The 26,525-nt window shown below is 39.8% G+C and overlaps 1 protein-coding gene across 1 annotated transcript; it reads right to left on the minus strand.

Annotated features, from left to right (window-relative positions):
* Positions 1-58: 58 nt before the first annotated feature.
* Positions 59-23,169, minus strand: LOC136344905 (titin homolog). Its single transcript, XM_066292799.1, has 8 exons — positions 20,235-23,169; positions 20,034-20,179; positions 9,556-9,704; positions 8,668-8,754; positions 7,095-7,281; positions 6,762-7,041; positions 6,464-6,710; positions 59-6,407 (listed from the first exon to the last, which is right to left on the minus strand). Exons 1-8 carry the CDS (start codon positions 23,034-23,036, stop codon positions 454-456), a joined length of 9,852 nt encoding a protein of 3,283 aa, XP_066148896.1. The 5' UTR covers positions 23,037-23,169; the 3' UTR covers positions 59-453.
* Between the last annotated feature and the right edge of the window lie 3,356 nt (positions 23,170-26,525).

A 26,525-nucleotide genomic window follows, 5' to 3' on the forward strand; every position in this document is an offset into this window, starting at 1 on the left:
CTACGAACAACAGCAAACAAATAAGGAAATGAAATAAATAAATAATTGAAAAAAAATGTAATATAGAAATTTTATATTTTGGGCTATAAACTTGGGGGTTAATAGGAAGTAAAGGCAAAAATAAATTAGCAAGCAAATTAAATAAGCTTTAAATCTGCGAAGATAAAAATCAGAGAAGGACATAATTAATATAACAATAATAAAACTTAATAATCCCGGATACCACTGGAGAAATACCACAGGAAAATGCCGAAATTTCAAAGAGATTAACTGAACAAAATTAGAAAAATAATATTAATAACGCAATAAAGAAGAATATAAATACAACAAAATTTATCACAAGGTTAGAACAAGATTAATCTGTTTAGGTATTCTAATCTTAACAGTCTTACTGCCTAAACTATCATAGAAAAAGCCTCAAGGAATGTTCAAATCGCCCTCAACAACTCTCATCTACTTAGTAACAATGGGCATATAAAACTTGTGAGACTTCGTGTCTCTGGTGTGCACGAAGGGCCCCTTGGGAGTGTTCACCAGCACCGCTGGGCAGGGCCCCACATTCCTCGGAGCATATTCCTTCTTATACGACGTCACTACATGCACATTCGTGTCCCCTAAGGTGATGTTAGACACGTTGGACTTTCTGGTTACTCTCTCCACCTTCTGAATGTTTTGTTGCTTGGTAAACTCCCCGTAAGACTTCGCCTCGGAATGACCATAAAAATGGCCTCCTACCGAAAGATTATCTTTTCGAATAATCTTCTGAGGCCTCTCCACCACTTGATAAGACGTAGAAGACTGCTGGCTGCGTCTATTAGCGTTACTTGCCTCTTGGTGTGAGCGATGCATGGAGCTCAGGCTCTGCCTCTCTGAGTTGACCACACTGCGGCCTTGATCGTGAATGTTGCACACGGACTTTCTCATGTCCAGAGCTGACGAACTGGTGGCGTGAAGGGCTTCAGAGGAGGTGTGATGGCCCTTGCGGTGCAGGATTTGATTGCTGATCTCCTCAGAACTGACGGTGCTCTTCCTGTGGTGGCTTTGTGATGAGGAGAGATTAGTTTGGCTTGAAGATTGAGTGATGTTTTGGCTTCTTTGCGATTGGCTTTGCTGTTGGTGAACGTGGGTCTGGGATGAGGATTTTTTTACCTCGTTCACAGTCTGCCCAGTGTGCTTAGTCACAGTGCGAGTGGTCTTAACAGTGCTGCCATCAGCCAGAGTTTTAAGGTCAGTGGAGACGTTCTTCTCGCTTTGGCCAGTCCTGCTGACCTCCCCATTGGTCACCAGTTGCCTCCTATCCTCTGCAGCAGACTTCCTGGTGTAAGTGTGATAATTGCTCTGATTAGTGGTCTGCATTACGCTCTTGTCATCACCGAGAGAGAAATGACTTTCCATGTGTCTCCTCTTGTCCACAACTTTTCTCTCGGGGGTCTTCTTCGGAGTTTTCTCAAAGGTCTCCCGAGTGGTAGTCACCGATTCCATCTTACCACTGCCCATCTTCAGCTGATCCTCGTGTTTTCTGATCTCAGCCCTCTCCCCTCTTACAACCGTGTACTGAGACTTCGCCATTGTGGTGTCTTGGAAATCGCCAGTAAGCTTCAAATTATCCTGAGGCTTCTTCACAGGTGCCCTCTCTCCTCTTGTGGGCTTAAAGTCTTCTTTACTCTTAGGAGTTCCAGTAAACTGTCCCTCAAGCTTCAAATTATCGGGATGTTTGACGATATCCGCCCTATCACCAGGCCCAAATTTGGGTTTCTGCGGAGTCTCGAACGCTCCTTCAGATTTTAAATTATCCGGATGGCGAATTGGAGTTCTCCTTTCACCAGGCTGTATTGGAACAGGAGTGCGTTTTTCAAATTCTCCTTCCAGGAATAAGTTATCTCCATGCTTAATGGGACTCCTCCTCTCTCCTGGGCCAATTTTGGACGGCGTAGGTCTCTCAAACTTCCCTTCAGTTTTCAAATTGTCCTGAGGCTTCTTCTGAGTAGGACGTTCAGCCGGTTGATATTTGGATTTATCCGGACGCTCAAAATCTCCTTCAAGGTATAAATTATCATCGTGTTTAATTGGCTTTCTCCTTTCTCCCGGTCCAACTTTAGTCGGAGTGGGCCTGTCGAAGTCTCCCTCAAGCTTCAGATTATCGTCATGCCTTACCACCTCAGTTTTTTCAGTGCGAGTGGTAAATTCATCCCTTTTCCTATACTCATTAAATTCTCCCTCCATGTACAAATTATCCTTGCGAATCACCATTTCCGCCCTCTCCCCTTTGACTATCTTGTAATCATCTCTGCTACGCTTGTCATTGAACTCTCCTTCAACCTTCAAGTTGTCTTCATGCTTAACCACTTCTGATCTCTCCCCTTTGACTACGCGGAAGTCGTCTCTAGTGCGTGTGTCCACAAAATCTCCCTCCATTTTAAGATTGTCCTCATGTCTGACAACGTCAACTCTCTCCCCACGTGTGGCTTTGTAATCGTCTCGCCTGGTGACCTGCATTGTTCCCTCGTTTTTAAGGTTGTCCTCATGTTTGATTGGTCTGCGCAGTTCTGCAGGTCCGATTTCCTTGATTTCCGGCCTCTCAAACTCCCCTCCTGTTTGGAGGTTATCGGAGGGTTTAATAGGAGTGGGGCGCTCTGCAGGTTGGTATTTAGGTTTATCGGGTCTGTTGAAATCTCCTTCTTGACGTAGATTATCTTCTGGTCTTTTTTGTTGTGGGCGTTCGGCAGGGATAAACTTTTCTGGTGTGCGTTTTTCGAAATCTCCCTCCAGGTAGAGATTATCCGAGGGCTTAACAGGAGAAGGACGCTCGGCTGGTTGATATCTTGGTCTGTCTGGACGGTCAAATTCGCCCTCTTGACGTAAGTTGTCTCCATGTTTGATTGGAGAGCGACGCTCGCCAGGACTCAGTTTAGTTGGAGTGGGACGTTCTACGTCTCCTTCTAAATGGAGATTATCCTCAGGCCTCTTTTGTTTGGGGCGCTCCGCCGGAATGAATTTTTCAGGGGTGCGTTTCGGGAAATCACCCTCTAGGTGGAGGTTATCACAGGGTTTGACTGGGGTGGGACGCTCTGCCGGTTGATATTTCGGTTTATCGGGTCTCTCGAAATCTCCTTCTTGACGTAAATTGTCTTCGGGTCTCGTTTGTTGGGGGCGTTCGGCAGGGACAAATTTTTCTGGTGTGCGTTTTTCGAAATCCCCCTCTAGGTAAAGATTATCCGAGGGTTTAACTGGTGTAGGACGCTCGGCTGGCTGATACCTTGGTCTTTCTGGACGGTCAAATTCGCCTTCTTGACGTAAGTTATCTCCATGTTTGATTGGAGAGCGACGCTCGCCAGGACTCAGTTTAGTTGGAGTGGGACGTTCCACGTCTCCTTCTAAATGAAGATTATCCTCCGGCTTTTTTTGTTTGGGACGCTCCGCCGGAACGAACTTTTCAGGGGTGCGCTTCGGGAATTCACCCTCTAGATGGAGGTTATCAGAGGGTTTGACAGGAGTGGGACGCTCCGCCGGTTGATATTTCGGTTTATCGGGTCTTTCGAAATCTCCTTCTTGACGGAGGTTGTCCTCTGGTCTCTTTTGTTTGGGTCGTTCCGCGGGAACAAACTTTTCGGAGGTGCGCTTCGGGAATTCACCTTCTAGTTGGAGGTTGTCAGAGGGTTTGACAGGAGTGGGACGCTCCGCCGGTTGATATTTCGGTTTATCGGGTCTCTCGAAATCTCCTTCTTGACGCAGGTTATCTTCTGGTCTCTTTTGTTTGGGGCGTTCCGCGGGGATAAACTTTTCTGGTGTGCGTTTTTCAAAGTCTCCCTCTAAGTAGAGATTATCTGAAGGCTTAACAGGAGTAGGACGTTCGGCTGATTGGTACCTTGGTCTATCTGGGCGATCAAATTCGCCTTCTTGACGCAAGTTATCTCCATGTTTGATTGGAGAGCGACGTTCGCCAGGACTCAGTTTAGTTGGAGTGGGACGTTCCACGTCTCCTTCTAAACGGAGATTATCCTCAGGCTTCTTTTGTTTGGGGCGCTCCGCAGGAATGAATTTTTCAGGGGTGCGCTTCGGGAAATCACCCTCTAGGTGTAGATTGTCAGAGGGCTTGACGGGAGTGGGACGCTCAGACGGTTGATATTTCAGTTTCTCGGGTCTCTCGAAATCTCCTTCTTGACGGAGGTTGTCTTCCGGTCTCTTTTGCTTGGGTCGTTCCGCTGGGATGAATTTTTCAGGGGTGCGTTTCGGGAATTCACCCTCCAGTTGGAGGTTGTCAGAGGGTTTGACAGGAGTGGGACGCTCCGCCGGTTGATATTTCGGTTTATCGGGTCTCTCGAAATCTCCTTCTTGACGCAGGTTGTCTTCCGGTCTCTTTTGTTTGGGCCGTTCCGCAGGGATAAACTTTTCTGGTGTGCGTTTTTCAAAGTCTCCCTCTAGATAGAGATTATCTGAGTGCTTTACAGGAGTAGGACGCTCCGCTGGTTGATACTTTGGTCTGTCTGGGCGATCAAATTCGCCTTCTTGACGCAAATTGTCTCCATGTTTGATTGGAGAGCGACGCTCGCCAGGACTCAGTTTAGTTGGAGTGGGACGTTCTACGTCTCCTTCTAAACGGAGATTATCCTCAGGCTTCTTTTGTTTGGGGCGCTCCGCTGGAACGAACTTTTCGGGGGTGCGCTTCGGAAATTCACCTTCTAGTTGGAGGTTATCGGAGGGTTTAACGGGAGTAGGACGTTCCGCCGGTTGATATTTCGGTTTATCGGGTCTCTCGAAATCTCCTTCTTGACGCAGGTTGTCCTCTGGTCTCTTTTGTTTGGGGCGTTCCGCGGGGATAAACTTTTCTGGTGTGCGTTTTTCGAAATCCCCCTCTAAGTAAAGATTATCCGAAGGTTTCACAGGAGAAGGACGCTCGGCTGGTTGATATCTTGGTCTGTCTGGACGGTCAAATTCTCCCTCTTGACGTAAGTTATCTCCATGTTTAATTGGAGAGCGACGCTCGCCGGGACTCAGTTTAGTTGGAGTGGGACGTTCCACGTCTCCTTCTAAATGGAGATTATCCTCAGGCTTCTTTTGTTTGGGGCGCTCCGCCGGAATGAACTTCTCAGGAGTGCGCTTCGGGAAATCACCCTCTAAGTGTAGATTGTCAGAGGGTTTGACGGGAGTGGGACGCTCAGTCGGTTGATATTTAGGTTTCTCGGGTCTTTCGAAATCTCCTTCTTGACGGAGGTTGTCCTCTGGTCTCTTTTGTTTGGGTCGTTCCGCAGGAATAAACTTTTCGGTGGTGCGTTTGGGGAATTCACCCTCAAGTTGGAGGTTGTCAGAGGGTTTAACAGGAGTGGGACGCTCCGCCGGTTGATATTTCGGTTTATCGGGTCTTTCGAAATCTCCTTCTTGACGGAGGTTGTCCTCTGGTCTCTTTTGTTTGGGTCGTTCCGCGGGAACAAACTTTTCGGAGGTGCGCTTCGGGAATTCACCTTCTAGTTGGAGGTTGTCAGAGGGTTTGACGGGAGTGGGACGTTCTGCCGGTTGATATTTCGGTTTATCGGGTCTCTCGAAATCTCCTTCTTGACGCAAGTTGTCCTCTGGTCTCTTTTGTTTGGGGCGGTCTGCCGGGATGAATTTTTCAGGTGTGCGCTTCGGGAATTCACCCTCGAGTTGAAGGTTGTCAGTGGGTTTGACGGGAGTGGGACGTTCCGCCGGTTGGTATTTAGGTTTGTCCGGTCTGTTGAAATCTCCTTCTTGCCGCAGGTTGTCTTCTGGCCTCTTTTGTTTGGGGCGTTCCGCGGGGATAAACTTTTCTGGTGTGCGTTTTTCAAAGTCTCCCTCTAAGTAGAGATTATCTGAAGGCTTAACGGGAGTAGGACGTTCGGCTGGAACAAATTTCTCCGGTTTCCTTTTTTCGAACTCTCCTTCCTGTCTCAAATTGTCATGTGGTTTCTTCGGAGTAGAATGTTCAATCACTCTCGGAATGGTGAAGTCTTCTTTCGATTTTGGTGTACCTTGGAACGGTCCCTCGAGTTTTAGATTGTCTCGATGAATGACCACTGTCCTCCTCACATCTGACGTGTCAAACGTCTTGTAAACGTCATTGTTGGTGGTGGTTATTTCCTCGTTTTGAGTGGAGTAAAATTTGTCGACGTCGTCCTTGGTCCAAGTCCTCCTGCGCCGGTCCACATTGGGAGTTTTTTCGGTGTACTCGACTGTGGTTGAAGTGTCAAATGTCATGTCACCCTCGACTGTCAAATTATCGCTGCGTCTTTGGATAATAGTGCGTTCCACGGTACTGCTATAGTCCACAAACTCGCTTTTGTTAGTGGTGTCCGAGATGAACTCTCCTTCGACTTTAGTGAAGGTGTTGCGTCGCTCTGGACTGGGTCTTGGCACCAATTCCCCGGTGAAGTCTTGCCTGCTTGTGGTGACATCTATGGTGGAAAAAATCTAAGTTGCATTGGAGAGTTTCAGCTATAATTTAACTTACCAGTAAATTCCCCTCCAAAAGTGATATTGTCTTCATGCCGCACAATTTCTGCCCGATCCCCACGAATCACCTTATAGTCCTCTGTGGTGCGCTTGACAAATTCGCCCTCAAGTTTCAGGTTATCTTGAGGCATCTTAGCGACCGGTCTGTCCCCTCGTTGGTAACCAGGTTTACTTGGTCTCTCGAAGTCTCCCTCGAGGCGCAAGTTGTCCTCCGGACGCTTTTGTTTCGGTTTTTCCGCCGGCACCTAACGTATAAACTTCTAGATTTTTCTTGGAGAATTCCAGAACAGATTTACCCATTTCTCCGGTTTGGGCAACTCAATATCGCCCTCCTGCTTCAAGTTATCTTGAGGTTTCTTCACTGGAGCTCGGTCTCCAGGTTTCCACTCCTCTGGTCTTCTCTTCTCAAAGTCACCCTCAAGCTTCAAGTTGTCCTCAGGTTTTTTTGGTTGGGGTCGATCAACGGGTCGATAACCTGGTTTGTCAGGTCGTTCGAAATCCCTTTCGGGTCGAAGATTATCAGCCGGCTTTTTGACTGGGGCGCGATCGCCCAGTTTCCACTCTTCAGGGCGTGGCCTAATAACTCATTTCGATTATGGGCCTGTTCAGCAATCATAGTTTTAACTGACCTATCAAAGTCGCCTTCAAGTTTTAAATTGTCCTGCGGTTTTTTAGGGGTCGGGCGCTCCGCTGGGCGATAACTGGGCATTTCTGGTACTTGGAAGTCGCCCTCGGTTCTCAAATTGTCTTGAGGTCTTTTGACCGGGGCGCGGTCGCCGGGTTTCCATTCTTCCGGATGGCGTTTCTCGAAGTCGCCTGAAGAAGAAATCGGTATTTTGTTTGTTTTGTTCGAGTGAAGTATTGCATCGATTGGTAAATTTAGGGCTTCCTTAGAAAGGAATTAGAAGGAAATTCGATTCTCATGTCAAGGATTTATATTCATTAAATAAGCTTTGCAGATAATATAATTAAATGAAATTTTAATGCAAGGTTCTCAAGGCTGTATTGGTCATAGACTTGGGAAATAAGTATTGATGATGACGTCACGAGATTTTACCTCTGGTATTTTGGTAAATGGAAAAGATGGTAAGTGAGATGGAATGCATCACGTGGGAATTAATGCCTATTTCGCGTATGTTATTTCAACTTAATTGAAAATCTCGACTTGCAATGGAATGCAAATACTTTTCCTTGTACAAATAAAGGTTGGTGAAGTAGAAATTCAGTAATGCAGAAATTTTATTATAAATGTGCTAAACTGATATTTCCAATAATTAATTTTTAACGTGATAAATTCCTGATTTAACGCACGAATTCGCAATTTTTTTATAAAAAAAAACCGGTCTAACGCACCACCTTTACTGAGAAATGACGTAATTATTCGAATGCGTAAACAGAAATCGAAGCACACAAAGAGTGAAACTGGAAGAAAAGAACTGTAGTAACGTCCAATTTACAAATTTTTCTCATTTACAACTATTTATAGTTACTTATTTCTAACTTTCACCCTGTACAAGGTACAGGTTTCTTTAACGCCGTTCACGCATTTATCCATTGCGTACTGGTAGCTCTCTCTAGTTATTTTGCGAATTTAAATCCGTGCGGCAATGTGCAGTGCTACAAAACTAATCTATTAAAGTACTATCGTGAGTACGATGACATGCAGAGCAGGCATTTTTTCTGTAGAGTGAAATTTAAAAAAGTCATATTTAAAATTTATTAGGAATGTTATTTTATGTAACTCATGTCCCTTCGCTCGTTCCGGGAACTCTCACTCGTTACATAAAACTATAGATTTTCTAACGGTTCCATAAAATCTATCATAAACCTATTGTTGTTATTAAAGCCCTCGAGGCGTGATTATGATAGTTAATTGACGGAAAGTCATTTACTACATGTTCGATATTCCCAGTGTTCAATGTCCTTCTTCTGCTCTTTGAAAATTTGAAACGTTGTAGGGTGATTGTTGGGAAGCGTCATCAATCCAATCAAAAATAGAGTTAAAAAATGCACGTACCACATATCAATAAGATTTGTATTATCAGCCGCATGTCGAGCTTTCTATATTTGTAGAAAAATACGAAAGATAAAGAGAAACCAAATTCATTCGCATTTTTATTATATGATTATGGTTGGTGTCCATTTTTGTTACCTCGGAGCCTATCTTAGGATCTGCGATACGTCAGAAGTAAAAAAACTTACCTTCAAGTCGAAGATTGTCCTGGGGTTTCTTGACAGGAGCCCTGTCTCCCGGACGCCAATGCTGCGGTTCCCTTTTAACAAAATCACCTGAGGGGCAGTAAATCACCAGGTTCAAGATCCATAACAAACACACATAGAGACTATACACTATTATTAACAAAATAAGTAATAGTGGCAACATAATTTGGAGACGACTGCATGACACTCTACACCAAACAAGAAGAATCCAAAAATGTGTATAAAACTCTGTTCAGGTAGGTACAGATATGCAGCACAAGGATCCTAAATAGTGAATTAGTGATGATACCCATAGTTTTTTTTGTGTGCCATTTTGAGTGTTATTTACTGGAATTTGTCAATGAATTTGTTTCGAACATACTGAAAAGGAGGTGGTACCTGTCTCGTTTAAGAGGGTGCTGTCGTTATAACAAATTGACTAAAAACATTAAAAAATTGTATATTGCGTTACCAGTGCCGGAAATGGTATTTAGGCTCAGCCATCTGACAGTGCGAAAAGTGTGTTTCGCACGTGTATTACGGTAGAAACGTTCAGTCACTCCGACTCTCCGTGATTTATTTGAGAACCATCAGTAATACGCAAGTGTATTTTTACTGATTGTTTTTGGCTCATTTCAGACAAAAATTAAATTTTAAATAAACATATTTAATTAGATTTTTTACATTAAATTAATTCAACGGAAATGTTGAGTTTAATGAAAATCATGATCAACAAACTGTTGAGTATTAGAAACTCCAAAATAAGTTTTTGAGATCTGTACTATACGCCTCTCTCTCTCTTTTTTGTTAACCTATTCGCCTACCAATTTTCCATAATATAACTAACAACTAAACCATTATCTTTCACTTTTTTATAAACATAAAAGGTACCTTCTAGATGCAGATGATCTTCTGGCCTCTTGACCGGGAACCTCTCCCCCTTAGTTGCATTGTATTCGTCCTTGGGTTGAGCATAAATCGGCCCTTCAGGTTGAAGATGGTCGTTGTAGTCGTCTGGGTTGTGTGGACAGCTGTGACGTCTGCAAAAAAAAAAGACAATTATTCTTCTATTTCTACCACTTAGCTCATGTTTAATTATACAGAGCGTTCATTTAAAAACGAACCACCTGAAATAGCTCTTGATTGGGAGGAAAATTTAAAATAACAAAAAAAGTCTATTTACATGTTTAGGGGGATGTTTAATTTGACATTAGAGAGAATTGCATCAGTCACCCCCTTACTCCCAGCTACCCTCACATCAATCAAATGGCAGCCCTCATCGAGTGGCACATTGTTATAAGCGTAATTCGATTTACTCTGTAATTACACCCAGAAAACTGAAATTGGTCAGTGGGGTCAGGGGTTAGAAGGAAAAATGTGTATTAGGGCAAATAGTATAATGAGATTAAATAATTCATTCTATCAAGTGCTCATGGTGTGAACCATTTCAGGAAAAATGGAATGGCGGAAGAGGTTTATTAAAATGGCCAGCACGAACTCCAAATCTCAGTCCAATATATTTCCTCTTATGGGGTTATTTAAAAAATAAATTGTTTAAAGCTTTATTATTGTCTCGCTAATAACTATTCATATTTTGGGCACTTAATTAATCGAATTATTTGATCTCAATATGCTATTTGCACTAATACACATGTTTCCTTCCAACTCTCAACGCCATTAACCGATTTTGGTTTTTGTTGGTACACTTCATTGGAAATTGAATTCCTCTCGCAATGATCATGCCACTCGATGCGGGTGCCATTCAAAATACCAAAGAGAGGGTAGCCAGGGGCGAGGGGGTGACCGATACAATTCTCTCTTGTGTGAAATTAAACTCCCTCCTAGATATCTAAACAGACTTTTTTTTATTATTATAAATTTTCCTCCCCAATGGAGAGATATTTCCGGTGATCAGTTTTAAAATGAACGCCCTGTATGCACAAGCAGATTTTACTGCATCCTTATTTAGCATTCACATACATAAATTACTATTTCGCGGTTATTTAGGCCAATACTCTATAACACAAGGGCTCGTCCTAATTTTTCCCATAGTAATCGATGAATGAAATCTAATTTCCTTCGGACACGACATAAAACTGATTATCTTCGAGGCAGCAATTTTCTAAATAAAGTTTCAATAATCAAGGACCTTGTTTGCGCCAATGGGGCGAAGTTTGATTCTGGTCATTAAAAATTAAGACTTCGGTTAATACCTTTTCTTCCTCCTTCTCCTCTTAACAATCACATGGACTCCTTTCTTTAAAATTAAATTCATAAAATTCAACTCAAAGCAAATTTAGTGAATAAACGGCGAAGTTCGGTCGCTTTTAAAGTATCAATGACTGCAGCCCTAACTTACACAATAATATATTGTGAAAAGCGTGGAAATTTCACGGTGAAATAACGTAATTTTCCCATAAAAAGAAAACGCGTGGCCGACTGGTCCAGTGGAGACCGGCACGGGGTGCCACGACGCTGACGACGCCGGGCGTCCAACTGACTAGACGCCTGCTTAATGTCGATCACCCCGGTGGCACGGTGACCCAGTAACTTAACTAAGGGCGATTCCGACAGAAATGATTTGATTGAAATTGCAAATATATAAATTAAAAATATAATAATAATATATGCGGCGAGTAAATTGCATATCGCAAAAGTGGCTAGAAAATACAAGGATGACCCTTGCAGCTACATCTTAGGGCTCTAAAAAATAGAGCCCTAAATTTGGGTAAATTCGTCTGTGGTACAGTGGCGACATCTCGAGATTTTCAAGACTCCACCTTACTAGGTGGCACTCATGGCATTTGTACTAGTACCGAAAAATAACGTGAAAATAGTGGCGACACCTTGGAGTATTCCAGATTCCAGATGCTCCTTTGGCTGCTCGAACTAGGTACAGATGGCGCCACCATTGGGTGCTTGCTCTAGTTTCGCGAGAGAAATATCGATTGAACGAACTTTGAAAATCTTGGTTGAGTCCCAATCAACATTAATAATCCCGTGATTGCTGCCACCTTCTGAATTTTTTTTTAGGATAGAAATAGCTCACGAAACCCTGAACCATTAAACCAACATGTATGCCTACGTCGCAATAGCGACATCTTGTTGAACTCGAAATCTTCTGCTGGTTCAAGCGATTGGCCACAGGTGGACCTCCGTGTTTGTGCTTGGAACTTATTATTCCTTATTTGATAACTTTTTTAAGGGAATGCCCCACTGCCCAGTACGGTTACCGCAATGTATGCAAAAGTGGTGATCGTTATAGTCCATAATCATCAAGCTCCATCTGTTTTCTATTTCAAGCTCTTCAATTAAATTTGCTAGTTTTACATGTTGAAAGGTCGATTATTATCGTTCGTTCTTTGAGGTCAAAGTGAAATTGATCAATCGCTTCTTTAAATTTAAAAGACTTATTTTAGCACGTAAACAGTAAGTGTATGCTGTTCCAGTTAAGCTTAACCAAAACGGACAAAACTACGGTAGAGTTACGCAACCACTGAGGTGAAATGCACTGTAGGTGGCAAATAACAAACGACAGAGATATAATTTTATCGTTAAGACTGTCATTATACACGTATTAGCTCAGTTGAGATAATAATTTCGAGAGCGGATGTGTGTTCTTTCCAATAGTCGAAATACTTGAAAGGTCATATCTATTATTCGGAAATAATTGGATTCGCTATGTAATCGATTTTGATCATTTAGATAATTCCTTTAACACTGAGATGACTACGAGGAGAATGTTGTCGCACAAAAGTGCTACCATCTTTTGATCAGCGGCGGTAATTAATACATTGCCCCAAACACCTAGAGATGTCGAGACAGACTTCGCATTATATCTAACCGACATAAGGAAGGAAAACCTTATTAAAATGGAGAAATTGTGGGATCCTTTATTTCGGTTTATTTATCGCCTTTAAGTAAGCGTATGTTCTTGAGAGATTTAGTGGGTATTCTCAGCTGAAATATTAGTCATGGTACCGATTGCGGTGGCGCTGGTTCTTGTGGGTGTCAGAAGTGGGCCCGGCCAACCAAAGGCAGCGTAATGGCGACAATAAGAAAAGGCCAACGTAAATAAATAAACTGAGGCAAAGGCGTAGGTTTGTCCACATGAGAAACAAAAGGAAACCATTTTTAGATCAAGACCAATTGAGTATAAATCTGATGAATATCACGTTTAACTGGCACAAATGTGATATTTATTTACATTGTTTACAGGTTACTATTACATTGCACATTATCTTGTCGCTTATAATATTTCCTGTAGTTATATATGTACTGAGTAAGTAATGAATTGCATTACTCACATACTCACGACATATAAATAAACGAATAAACCCATTGCCCGTAAATTACTACCCATAAGGCCCATGCTATCATATAAAAATGGGAAATGCATGGCGTGGTATATAATTAAAGGAGGATACTGACACCGTGACCAGTTCGCGTGTACCGTAATAATTACCAGAGAATTTTATTAATGAGCCTGATGCTTTGATTTCTACTAGGAAGTGCATGTAGTGGATGATCAATTATTTGAGCTGCATGCACGCTGGGTGTCGGGGGGATCATAGACACAATTGTTAATTTCCCTGAAGCACCATGTAAATACTTCAGTTTAAATCGTTTAGGACAATATGGGTTCTTATTCAACTCCTATTATAATAAGTCATGTACATACGAAGGTTTGCAACCCATATACGGCAAGTCATAGCCCTCATGTTTGAATAGAATGCAACACTTCGCTTTCCATAAAGGCATTAGACGGGCAAGAATATCTCATGGAATGTAAATTTGCCTTTTCTTCTAGAATAAACTTCCTTTACTCGTTTCCGCCAATTAAAACGAGATCCGAGACTTGAAGTGTTTGCGATGACATAACTGGGGCACGATATCTCTGTATTTATGAACTTATGCAGTGGATAAATATGTGAAAAACACCGGTAAAAACTCATGATAGATTAACTATATTGGAGATATCAGACATCTTACGGAAAACACCAGGAGCTTTGGAATCATTTGTAAAATCGAATACTGCGTATAATTATTGTTCGATTAGTTCTTTGCAAATTAAGGATTTCGCTATTTCAGTGCTAAATGCCAAATTCGGCATCCACACATTGACACTGACCCATTTTCCGGATCACGTATTAATCTCGATCCAATGATAACCGGCAGAGCGAAAGAAACGGGATTGGCACCATTAACGGTACTTACATGGGAAGTTGTACTTGGTACCACTAAATATGGCCAGGACATGAGACGACCTTAACAGCTTATAATGTATGCATAAACGAGAGTTTGAGCACAAACACAAGACAACCTTGTTGGGACTTTTTCTTGTACTGTTGGTCTCTGTCCTTTTAGTGATGAAATCAGTCTGGAGTAATTATTTCTTGGGGGATTTTAAGGGAGAAATACGTGAGTGAACGTATAAATAACAATGACATTGGATTAGACAATTCGTGAAATCATATCACTAATGACCTTCTTATCTAATTATTTTTCCATATACTGTAAATTATAATGTAAAGAGATGCAGAGTAAGTTGCAAAGAGCATTTCGTGACGTCACACAATAGGTAGCACATAACCATGCCCCGACAAGCATATCCCTTGGCGGTTAAATCTCTGTGCCTACCTGTCCCATGACGCAGATAAACGTACGATGGAAACAAATGTTTATTTACAGGCAAATTATTATTTTTTATACTTGAAAATTGAAGGTAAATCGGGTAAAATATGTAAACAAATACTTATCAGCGCACATACAGTGCGCGACAATAAAATAGCACACAGTGAAACTTATGTCAAAAGTCATTTGTAATGCATTTTATTTAATAATTTTTTGTTAACTTATGTAATACATAACAAAGGCGAATGATTGCTTTACAATTTTTATGGAAATGAGGTATTAATAAATAATACAATCAAAATCGTGAAAAGTTAACGCGACAAAATAATAGCACATTTTGGTTTGATTTATCTCTGCGGTGATTCAGCGAATAGTAATTTGAAGTATTTATGCTTAATCTTTTTTTTATGAGGGATGAAACCCATACGCAATATAAATAAACACAAATACCATTCAATTTTCGAAGTCATGGGGCGAGGTACAAAGTTAAATGAGAGTGAAATCGCTAAGATTCTATGCCTATGGAAAGAAAAATATTCCATATTAAGAATTGCCAAAATTGTGGGTAGAAGCTGCAAAGTAATATATAATTTAATTAAAAATCCCAGTAATTATGGCAAAAAAAAGGTAAGGGCAGACCACCAGCTTTAACAGACCGTGAGAAACGTGCTATTTTGAGAGCAGCATCAAACTCTTTTGCTACGGCCAGAGAAATAGCTGATTCAGTGGGCATAAATACTAATATCAGAAACGTACAATGTATACTTCAACATTCCTCAATCATACAACATCAAAACCTTAAAAAGAAGCCACCCCTATCTTCAAGGCACAAAGAGGCTCGTTTGCAGTTTGCGACAAAACATCTGAAATCTATAAAAAAATTAAAATGTGTTATATTTAGTGATGAAAAAAAATTAAATCTTGATGGACCAGATGGGTGGAATCATCACTATCATGATTTGAAAAAGGAGAAAGTTTATTTAAGTCGTCGGCAAATGGGTGGAGGCAGCCTTATGATTTGGGCTGGTATCGGGTATAGAGGAAAGACTGAATTGAACTTTATTAAAGGACGGTTAAATAGTCGTGAGTACATAAAATTAATTGATACACAACTTAAAAAGTATGCTACACAAATATCAGGAGAAAATTTTATTTTCCAACAAGACAGCACAGCTGTGCACACCGCAAAGTGCGTTAAAGAGTATTTTGAAACGAATAATATTACTATTTTAGAATGGCCAGCAAGATCATCCGATTTGAATATAATCGAAAATTGTTGGGGTAAACTTGCAAGAGCTGTGTACAAAAATGGCAGACAATTTAATAATGCAGAAGATTTAAAAAATTGTATTATTTATGAATGGAATAAGATTCCCCGAAAATATATTAAAAAATTATTCAAATCAATACCAGATCGTCTTATAGAGATGATAAAAAATAAAGGTGGTAGTACAAAGTACTAGCTTAAAAATGTATTAAGTTTTGTTAATTAAATAATTGTAATATTAGTTATTTTTGAAGAATGTGCTATTATTTTGTCGCGTTAACTTTTCACGATTTTGATTGTATTAGTTATTAACACCTCTTTTCCATAAAAATTGTAAAGCAATCATTCTCCTTTGTTATGTATTACATAAGTTAACAAAAAATTATTAAATAAAATGCATTACAAATGACTTTTGACATAAATTTCACTGTGTGCTATTTTATTGTCGCGCACTGTAAATGACAATAGGTACCTGTTATGAATGTCAATGCTCCACCGGTAACTCAGAACGTCAATGAAATTGACGGTGAAATGTAAAAACTGCCCGGACAAACTGAATTTGACGTGTCTGTCCTTGTCAAATAATATTCTGCGGTGATTTACCAATAGGAAAGAACCGAAAAATATTCGGCATAATTTTTTCAATGAGGTCCATAATCTGACGTTCCGGTTGATGATGCCGCCGCAACAGTATTTTTCGAAATATCAAAATGGCACCGCATTAAAAAAGAAAACCTCAAACACTGGATCCCGGCCATTTTTAATCGGCATTAGTGCAAATAGTTTTAGTACGTGACGCCATCTTGCTTTTTGGAAAAATGCCTAGTGAGCCGCCATTTTCGATCTGAACATTTGATTGTAATAGCTCATCGAAAAGGGAATTGGGCGCCCATTTCAAAGAAGGAGTTTTTATTGGTTTAAATACAATTGTACTTATTGTTAAATATTTGCACCTCAACAACGCACCAATAAACGAAGAACTTAGTTGAAAATGGTTGCTTTTGTGCGTTATTCAATTGTGCGCTTATTATTATTATTATTAACTTGTGTGCCTTTTAAATCCGATATTTCACGGTGTATTGCGTGAATAATCAATATTTACCAACGCCTGGGTTTAATTCGGTAGCTGCGGGATAATTTTAAATAACCATGACCAATCGCTAAAGTTGATTTTGTACTGTGCCTTCAATTATTATAATTATCTATAGGTCAAGCTATATGTATTTATTCGCAAATTGGAGCGGTCCAAACAGGCGTGACTCGATAAAACCGAAGACAAATCAACAGAAAAAAGTATTGTAAATATTTACTGATTGAAGGTTCATTTAGGTACCATAATAATTATTAAGATGCCCATTTGGCTACGATATTTAGCGCTGAAAATTTATCTGGAATTTCTTACTGCAGAGGAGCTTAAGCCGGGCTTGCATTAGTTATGACATGTTAGTTTCGCTCTTTGCTCATGTAACACTGAACAGCACAGACGTACTTGGCCATTAATGGTTATTCAAGAGATTTAGTGGGTCATTGAAAGTGAATTATTTACTCATGCAGACCGTACTCTGGCATTTCTCAAAGGTCTGAAAAACAAGTTTCTTTTTTTGCCAATTCAAAGGGTTTTGAGTCTTAAAAGCAGGAATATTTTTGTTAAAATGAGGTTCTCTCATCAGAAAACTGAGTCGACTTTGCGTACTATTGTTGATGGTAATTAAGCACATCTCCCTGTGAGGTTTGTCCCTATGTACCCGCCCGTAGATAGGCTGCATTTACACGCAGAACGAATGAATGAATTAGGTCTGATGTTATACATGACGTAATCACAGAGCAGTATGTTTTTTTTTAAGTCTCAAGTCGTTGAGATCGGCCGATTAAATTTTCAGTTGATTTTGGAACATTCTGAGGACTTCCTCAAGGTGCGCAGGAACTTGTGCTTACCGCCGTGTTCTCAACGGAAAATTTCAGCAAACTTTAGAGTTTCTTTGAGCCTCAACCGAATTTTTGGGGCCCCCACTTCAATAGGAATATTTGACAATTTTCTACAAGTTTAAAGTTAAATCTAGACTAACTAGATTCCACATGTGGTACTAACACTTAACGGTTCGTGATCCGCTTTAATCGAGCCTCATTCAATCCACTTTATTCATATTTATAAATCACTGACCATAAAAGAGCTTTTACAAGCTTTAGTTACTCTTGATAAATTTATTCTTTCAGCTCTTATTAATGGGACAAATTCCTAAAAATATCGGCATTAGCTTGTAATCTCGAGGGGCTTAAATGGTGCATGATGCACCAGCTTGGTATTAATTAATCCCCAATGTTACGTTCAGCTTGGGTCAACGGCCGAGTTTCTCTTCACTGCCAGGAACATATTTCGAATCTAATTCGATAGATAAGAAATTAAAAAGTAGATATTCTGTGCCTCACTTCGCGGAAGTAAACCTGGTTCCAGATACGGAGAGTTCTCCACATTGTGCCCGGTTTTAATTTAAAAAAGAAAACTTACAAAACCCATTGATTGACACGTCAAAATCGGCTTTTTTTTTAATTTAATTATATCCGGCAAACTTGGCAGTTAGCAAATTTAACGGGAACATAAACCTTTAATGTAATTGTCGGACAATCGAGTTTGATTACCCCCATATTGATCGTTAATCAGAAGTTCGGCGAAGCAATGGATTCGACCTTGTTTTTGATATGTTAGATGTCAAGGAGAACCCGGACAAAGTCCATGTTTTTATTAGAAATTTGAAGCTGAAAAATACAAGTTCAAGTGCGTCCATTTTTAAAAATGAGTGCCAAGTTTCGCTTAGAGATCGTTAATTACTTACCGAACAGTGACCAACAGGTGTTTCGGTTTTATATCATCAGAAAGCATGAAATTGGGTTAAGATACATCGCGATTTCTATTAATTTCGTGCATACGAAAAAAAGCTAGTATCGCAAAAAACTGAATTAGCTCTATCGAGACCGCAGCACTATGTCGCGCCGCTGGACATTCGTGCTGGAACGGTTTTCAAAATTTTAACGCCACTGGACACTCAATCAGCGGCAACGACGCAACATAAAAAAACTTACGCCGCTGGAATTAAAAACCTACGCCCCTGGAACATGTAGGGTTAGTTACACGTAAGGGAAACTACGAATTATCCGTTATTTGGAAAAACGGAAAAAGTTCTTCGTCTCAGTGTCGGCGCTGAGATATTTTATTTGCATAACGCGAAGATGGACTTTCTGGCAAAAGGCTCTCACGTGCATAATCTCGAAACTCTCTATGTTTAAAAGTATTATGGAATGAGTTAAGCGCAGCATCAAGTTTCCAGCGGCGGCACGAATTTGAATTCTACCATTACCACCGTTTTTCCAGCGTTTTGCCGGATTTAAAACACACTGGTCAAAGCAAAACTTGCATTCGATGTTTAAAATTTGTAAATTTATCAGCGTAACAATGGAAAAAAATTCAATGTCACTGCAAATCTCCAGTAGTAACTCCAAACGGAACTTAAAAAATTTGAACGCATTATTCTTGATTTTGGTACGTCCATTAACTTTATCGTAATTTCGAAAAAAGCAGGTACGCCTCAGATTTCGTAATAAAAAAATCCCTGTTTGGTGCAGTATTACGGCTTGCACTGGTAAAAAATCGAGCGTAAAGTCAGCGGCGCAACGTCAATTCATTAAGCTTAACCAAAAATGTTTCGCTCCAATTGACAACACCCTTTTTGTAGTTCCAAAGTTCCCTTGCCACGCCACTGATTTCTGCGCTACTAAACTGGGAGTTTGCCCGTTTATTGGCGATAATTGAAAGCGTGTTTTTGAATAATTTATTGACGCAGAATTATTTATTTCTAGTTTCACAATTTCATTTTTGTAGCTGGGAATTACGTTGGCCAGTGTGGCACCTATATTTTTTTCCTACCAGCGAAAACCGAGCTTGAAAACAATCATGGGTTATTATTACCGAGGCTTCCACCCAGTGTTATTGAATTAATGTTATTATGAGGTGATTATAAACAATAATGGAAAAACGTGCGGTTCTTTCATTGATCATTGTTATTCGAGGCCTGGGCAAATTACTTTCAGCAGGAAAAAGTTGAATGCACGCCCTTTAACCAGAAATTTGTACCAACGGGTTAAACGGCATAAAATCAGGTTTAGCTGAATTCACGCAGCTCGATTATATATCCGAACGTGACATTAAACCATCTAAAATACTGCAGTGACACCAGAATGATTTGTAAAGCGACTGCAACGAAACGTAATGGACAATAACAATCGAGCACTCGGTACCACGTCCCAAGCGGTGAAACCGAAATGACCATAGAACTAAAATAGTTCTTGCTTGCGCCTAACCTTCTTAATTAAAATAGAAAATATTTATTTATTCTAGTCGATGATCTCACGTGTGTTTTGGTGCCGACAATTTGCAGTTTACAAGGTTCCGATATGTAATTTTTACATCACTCACCCGCAAGTGCAGAGCTGGCAAATGCACTGCTCCTTGAGCGGTACCCGAACCTTGGCAGGCTCCGGTTTCTCCTTTACGGTCTTCACTATATTGATCACCTTATTGTCCGTCACTTTTTTGATGTTTATGATATTCTCGACTTCACTCTAGAATGCGGAAAATTACCTTACAAAATAGCTTAGAAATACTCAGAAAACTTACAGTATCCTTGATGTCGAGTATGTTCTCTTTAACGAACGTTTTGCTGACATGATCTACTGAGGACGAGTCCTTGTCGACCACCTTTCTGATGTCAGTAGTGGAAAAATTCTCAGAAGCAATCTTATGATCCACCGCTGAGTCCTTATTGACTATTCTTCTGACGTCAGTTACATTCTCAGAATCAGTTTTCAGATCTTTAGATGAAGTGACCTTAACATCCTCGGAGACGTTACTAACTATTTTCTGAGGCTTGGAGCTGTCAACGATATCATGCGTGCTATAGTGCTCAGTGGAAGTCTGGTTGTCTTGGAATGTCTGCGAGTCTTTTGTTACTAAGGTTTTAGAGTCTGAAAATTTCGAAACCGTCTCAAAAGTCTCTATCACAGTTTTAGAGTCCTCGCTAATCACTGATCTAGAGTCTTTGATTAATGATGAAGAGTCTTTCAGCTGATTGACGTTTTCTTTGATCTCAGTAGATAGAAAGTCCTCATTGGTTTGAGATAAGTGAGTGTTTTTGGAATCACAGATGTTGGTCACCACCGTATCCTTACTGTCTACGGTGTGACCATAGAAGTTTTTTGAATCGGTACTAGCTGTAGATTCATTTTTTCTTGTTGGGGATTTTCCTGCGGGTTTCCTAGGTGTTGATTGTTTTGTAGGTGAAGCCTTCTTGGTGTCTGCTTCATATGTAAACTCCCCATTCCAGCCAGTTTTCCCATAATTCCTGTCAGTTGAGTAAACCACGTCCTTGCTCTCAACGATATGGTCCTTCAGCACCTTTCCCTTAGTTCCAATGGTGTTCTGAATGGCCTTAGAATCATAGATGTTAGTCACAACTGTGTCCTTCGAGTCCACGGAGTGTCCGTAGAAATTTTTTGAGTCAGTACTGGTCTGCGACTGTCGGATCTTGCTTGTATCCACATAATTCTCATCGACATACCTTGTGGTTGACTCGGTGGTGCTTTTTCTCGTTGGAGACTTTTCTGAAGGTCCTTTAGAATATCTAGAAGGCGATTGGGACTTCCTTGAGGGCGTTTTTGAAGTACCGGCAGGTGTCTCGTACGTAAACTCCCCATTCCAACCACTTTTCCCATAATTCCTGTCAGTAGAGTACACCACGTCCTTGCTTTCGATTATATGATCTTTGAGCACTCTTCCCTTACTCCCAATAGTATTTTGAGTAGCCTTGGTGTCGTAGATGTTAGTCACAACTGTGTCCTTTGAGTCCACGGAATGTCCGTAAAAGTTTTTTGAGTCAGTGCTTGTCTGAGACTGTCTAACCTTGTTGGTATCCACATAACTTTCATCTACATACCTTGTGGTAGACTCATTAGTGTTTTTCCTTGTAGGAGACTTTTCAGAGGGCTTTCTAGAACTTCTTGAAGGCGATTGGGATTGTCTTGAGGGCGTTTTTGAAGTACCGGCAGGTGTCTCGTATGTAAACTCCCCATTCCAACCACTTTTCCCATAATTCCTGTCAGTGGAATAAACGACATCTTTGCTTTCGACCATATGGTCCTTGATTACATTTCCCCTGGTACCAATGGTATTTTGAGTTGCTTTGGAGTCGTAAACGTTGCTTACCATGGTATTCTTCGAGTCAACGCTATGGCCGTAGAAGTTTTTTGAATCTGTACTAGATTGGGAAGAGCGCATATTCTGAGTTTCAGTCACATTGTGCCCTGGAAGGGCATGGGTGTCTATGTCGGTGACCGTCTTCACCACATTACCTTTGGAATCGTAGTAGGTAGTGGTGGTGGTGAGTGTTTCGTTAGCAGCTGCAGTGGATGCAGTAGTAGAAGCTGCAGTGGATCTAGAATCTGCAATAGATGCAGAAACTGATGTAGAATCTCTAATTTCTTTATCAATAAACTGCTTGCTATGGTCTTTCAAGCTGTGCTTTGTGTCACTCTTCAAACCCTCCCGCACTTGGCTCTGCCTGGAAGTAACGTTATCCCCAATTTGATGAACCTCCCTCTCAGCCTCTGACTTAAATCCCTGAGATTTCAATTCGGGTTTCTCACTATCATATTTTGAAACACTCTCCTTGGCCTTCTGCTTGAAGTGTACTTCGGGTGCTACATTCGTTCCGCTTTTGGTGGCCAAATACTCATCATTGCTGGTAGCCTCAGTATGTCCAGTCTCGTGCTGCTTCTTATCCACAATCCTCTCCTTTCCATCTACAATCTCCACCGCATAGCTGCTGGAGGAACTTTTTGCAGTTGAGAAGCTTTCCTGGTGTGAAGTTGTAGTAGAGCTTTGCTCCACTACGCTCTTGGGCTCCAGCACAAACTTGCCATTCCAACCAGAGTCATTTTTGTTGTAAGTGAGTTTGTACTCTTCCCTCGGCTCTGTGACCGTGTAAGTGGAACCGGAAGCGCAAGACAAATTCGAAGTGGATTCGTTTAAATTAGAGCTGATTTGCTGGATAGTGGTGGACTGTGAGGTGGACGCTACTGCTTCTGATGAAGAGTCTTGCAGAACCATGTGTTTATATTCCGTAGATGTGGGGCCGGTTTCACTGTAAGTAGTTATTTTTTCGGCTCCAGTGGGAAGCATTTCGGTAACTGTGTAGCTGACTACGTTAGCGTTAATAGGTAGGTGCGACACATCTGAGATTTTGAGGCTGCTAGCCGAGGAGGACTTCGACAAATGTCCGGCAGTGGTGTGTTCTGACTTACTTTGTTTGGTCGAACTCACTTTTTTGGTGCTAGTAGTAGCTGAGGTGGCAGTGGCGCTACTGGAGCTCGATTTTTTCTTGCTGCTTGTAGTCGTCTTCGCGGAGCTCTTGTTTACAGTCATTTTTATAAGGCACGTTTCACTATTAAGAAATTTACACTAACGTTAATGACAAATAAATAAACACAAACGGAAAATTAAAATAAAAATCACGAGAGAGTGTATGTGATGCGATCGCGACCGCGTTCGATTTAAAAGTAAGTTTGAACCAAAGAATTCGCGGCTGATTCGTATGGTAAGCAACAGGTTACGGCGATGACCCGTGTGGTACGGCTACGTCACTCTTGGTTCTCCCACGTTGGGTAAATCTTGTACTTATATGGACAGCCGACGGAGGCTGCTTTTTTAATTATTCGTCACTTTCTATAAGTCAAGCTATTTCAGGTCGGCCTTATGCGGCTTTGGAGATGAATATTCGACTCGATATTGGACCAATTCTATTAATAACCGGATAAATCATGTACATTACAGAGAATGAACTTGTCATGTAAATATTATTGAGTTTAATGGGCCAAAATAGTAATGTCTCAGGTCTGAAGTGTTGTTGAATAATTAAGCGAATAAAAAACGTCTAGAGTTTAACCGCCAAAATTGGAAAGTTATTCGTGGAAATTTTTGTGAGTCAGCTGACTACAAAATAATCCCACTTTGGTGGAAGTTTTCCTTTAAGAGGGTTAAGATTTATTAGCGACGGCAATCTTCCATCTCTCATGATTTCTATGGAATCATTTTTTTTTAATAGAAAATTCCATCTACGCCCCTAATTCCTTTCAAGCCAATCGCCAGTGAGTACTGATTGCGCGAAACCCTTCTGTTTTCCGTCTCTAGCAATGATACTGAATTTGAAAAAATCCGTTAGTGCGCCTCTGTCTTTTAAATATTCGCCGACCAATACGCATATTTACAGTTCCACGTTTCGTAAAAATATATTGGTGTCTAATAAATGTTATTTATGTTCTTAATTATCACTAGGATTGTGGCCTCCAAATAACTGGTCATAACGATGATACATACTCTCATGGCCCGTTAGACATGTAATTTCAAAATTAATTTTTAGAAACTGAATCAACCTAAGATATCGTCGAAATTTTTGGCGTCTCACTATTTTTCTAAATCATCGATCAGATATGTTCTATAAATATTTAACAAGGGGGGTAAGTAATAATACTGTATGAACAATCCTCTGCGTTTCCGCGTATATGTTGACAAACTAACTATACAGGATTACACATAATTCAATGTGCTCCTTTTTGGACGGTGATAGAGCATGAGGTAAGGAGTAAATCGAACCCATATATGCGTATTTCAAAACTCACTAGATTTTTAGTTATTAAATTTTTCTTTAAATTTTTTAAATTCGAGGTCTCAATGATTTCGGAGTAATTTTTCAGCAAATCTTTTTTAGATTTTTTCACTTTTGCAACTCGGTCACTCGCCTAAAATTATGTGAAGATTTTCAGTAAAAATGTTTGTAAATTAATTTATGAACATTATCTACCTCAACTTCTTCTGCTCAGTTTCCAAAAAATGTGCAAGGTGACATGAGTACAAATTGTTCTAAAAACTTCCTCATTTGAATAGCTATTTAGTGAGGTATTACACGTTCAACAAATATTTTGGGGTCTCAAAAAAATTGTCGAAATACCCGAAGTGAACCATTTAACTTACTCAGGAATAATTCATAATAAAAATAATAAAAACACCCATTGATTTTTTTTTATTTGGGGTACAATGAAAGCGTTGGTGTATAGGGACCCACTTGGATCTATAGCAAACATTTATGCTCTAAGGCAGAGAATCATACACGCAGCTAAAGAGCTAAGAAATACATTAACAAAGGTAACATGAACGGCAATAAGAAGAAAACGTCGAAGGTGCATTCGGAATAGAAGTGGTCACATTGAGAATGAAAAATAATTCAATTTAAACGTATTTGTTGCATTGTTTTTTGTGTTTTTAATTACAAATGAACACCATTTTTTGGTTAATTTTCCAATTCTAAATTTAAGTTATATTTTCACTTTAAGCATTTCGCCTATTTTTTTCGAATCTCAAAAGATTTGTTGAACATGCAATACCTCACTAAATAGCCATTCGAATGACGACGAAGTTTTTAGAACAATTTTTACTCACGTAACTTTGAACATTTTTTTGAAACTGGGCAGAAGTTGGGGTAGATGATGTTCAAAAATTATTTTACGAAAGTTTTTATTGAAAATCTTCACATAATTCAAATATTTCCGGACACTTTACATTCTATACGAAAGACCATAATGTTAGGCGAGTGATCGAGTTGCAAAAGTAAAAAAATCTTAAAAGGATTTGTTAAAAAATTACTTTAAAATCATTAAGACCCTGAATTAAAAAAAAGTAAATAACTAAAAATTTAGCGAGTTTTGGAATATGCTCAATTTATTCTTTATCTCATGCTCTACTACCTCTCCAAAGAAACACGTCGAATTACCAGTATCTGTATATTAAACATAAAAAAATGCAAATATCTATTCATTTAAAACGGCAACTACTCAGGTTAGTGTCTGTGATATTTCTTTTTACTATAAAAATTGATACAATTCTTCTGATGTAATTTAATATTTTTAATTTTTTGGTGTTGCCAAAACTGTGTGTGGTGTCAGAGCTGTAATATTAATTCCCCATAAATTTCAAAGCTTACTAAACATGCTCTCACGGACAATGCAAATATAATATTGGCTGTTCAATCCGGCGTTATAAAAGTATAAAATTAATCTCTTCGATGAACATTTCAAAAACTTTCGCTGATTCTTTGAAACTTACTGACGAATATTTCCTTTGATTTAAACAGCGAAGTACGCCTGCAATAACTACCAAAAACGTGCACATACTGTGGAAAAATTGGAAAAAAATCACGTTAAGCTCGCTTAAAAGGGTTATTTTGACTTTCTACTTACTTTATTGTTTGCCCAGCAATCGTCCATTATTGAACACTTTAAAAGTTATCTCGAATAAGATTTGAAGACCATTTCAATTTTGACACATGATTTTTATTAAATCACTTAAAAATCCTAAAAAGAGAGACATGCAGAGGATTAGGACCAAAATGGTAAATTCCGTCGGTGGATACTTAATGTGTTTGTTTAAAGTTTTCATATTATAACCTGTTACACACAAAGTTAAACAGAGCATAGTTGTCGTTATCTGAAGCTGAATCAAAACGAGTTATTACTGGTGATTAACTATAATTACTACGGTATATATTCCTTAATTAGGCACTATTATACCCAGTAGTTAAAAATAACAAAGTAAACACCAAAGAATACCTAAAAAATACGCCAATTATGTGGCGATAAAAACCGGCCACTCAATCAGTGTGTGTGTGTATGCGCATCTATACAGGGCCCCTTTTTTAAACTGTTAGTTACATTATATTTAACAATTGATATAAAGAATTTGGCAACAGTATTATCGAACGTTGTTTGCAAGATTTTTCGAAAAATATAAAATTAATAAAAATTTTGAATTGAAAATGTCTCAAAAATTATCCGTCTGATAAAAAATTACTTCCTTCTGTTT

The sequence above is a fragment of the Euwallacea fornicatus genome, chromosome 2 (assembly GCF_040115645.1).
Source record: "Euwallacea fornicatus isolate EFF26 chromosome 2, ASM4011564v1, whole genome shotgun sequence".
NCBI classification, from domain to species: domain Eukaryota; kingdom Metazoa; phylum Arthropoda; class Insecta; order Coleoptera; family Curculionidae; genus Euwallacea; species Euwallacea fornicatus.

Bases quoted from the DNA above. Each gene is read 5' to 3' on its own strand.
- LOC136344905 (XM_066292799.1), bottom strand. From the start codon at position 23,036: ATGACTGTAAACAAGAGCTCCGCGAAGACGACTACAAGCAGCAAGAAA. The intron at 8,755-9,555 runs GTACCTTTTATG...ACTGCCCCTCAG, and splicing joins AGATCATCTGCATCTAGAAG to GTGATTTTGTTAAAAGGGAA. The intron at 6,408-6,463 runs GTAAGTTAAATT...TTTCCACCATAG, and splicing joins TTTTGGAGGGGAATTTACTG to ATGTCACCACAAGCAGGCAA.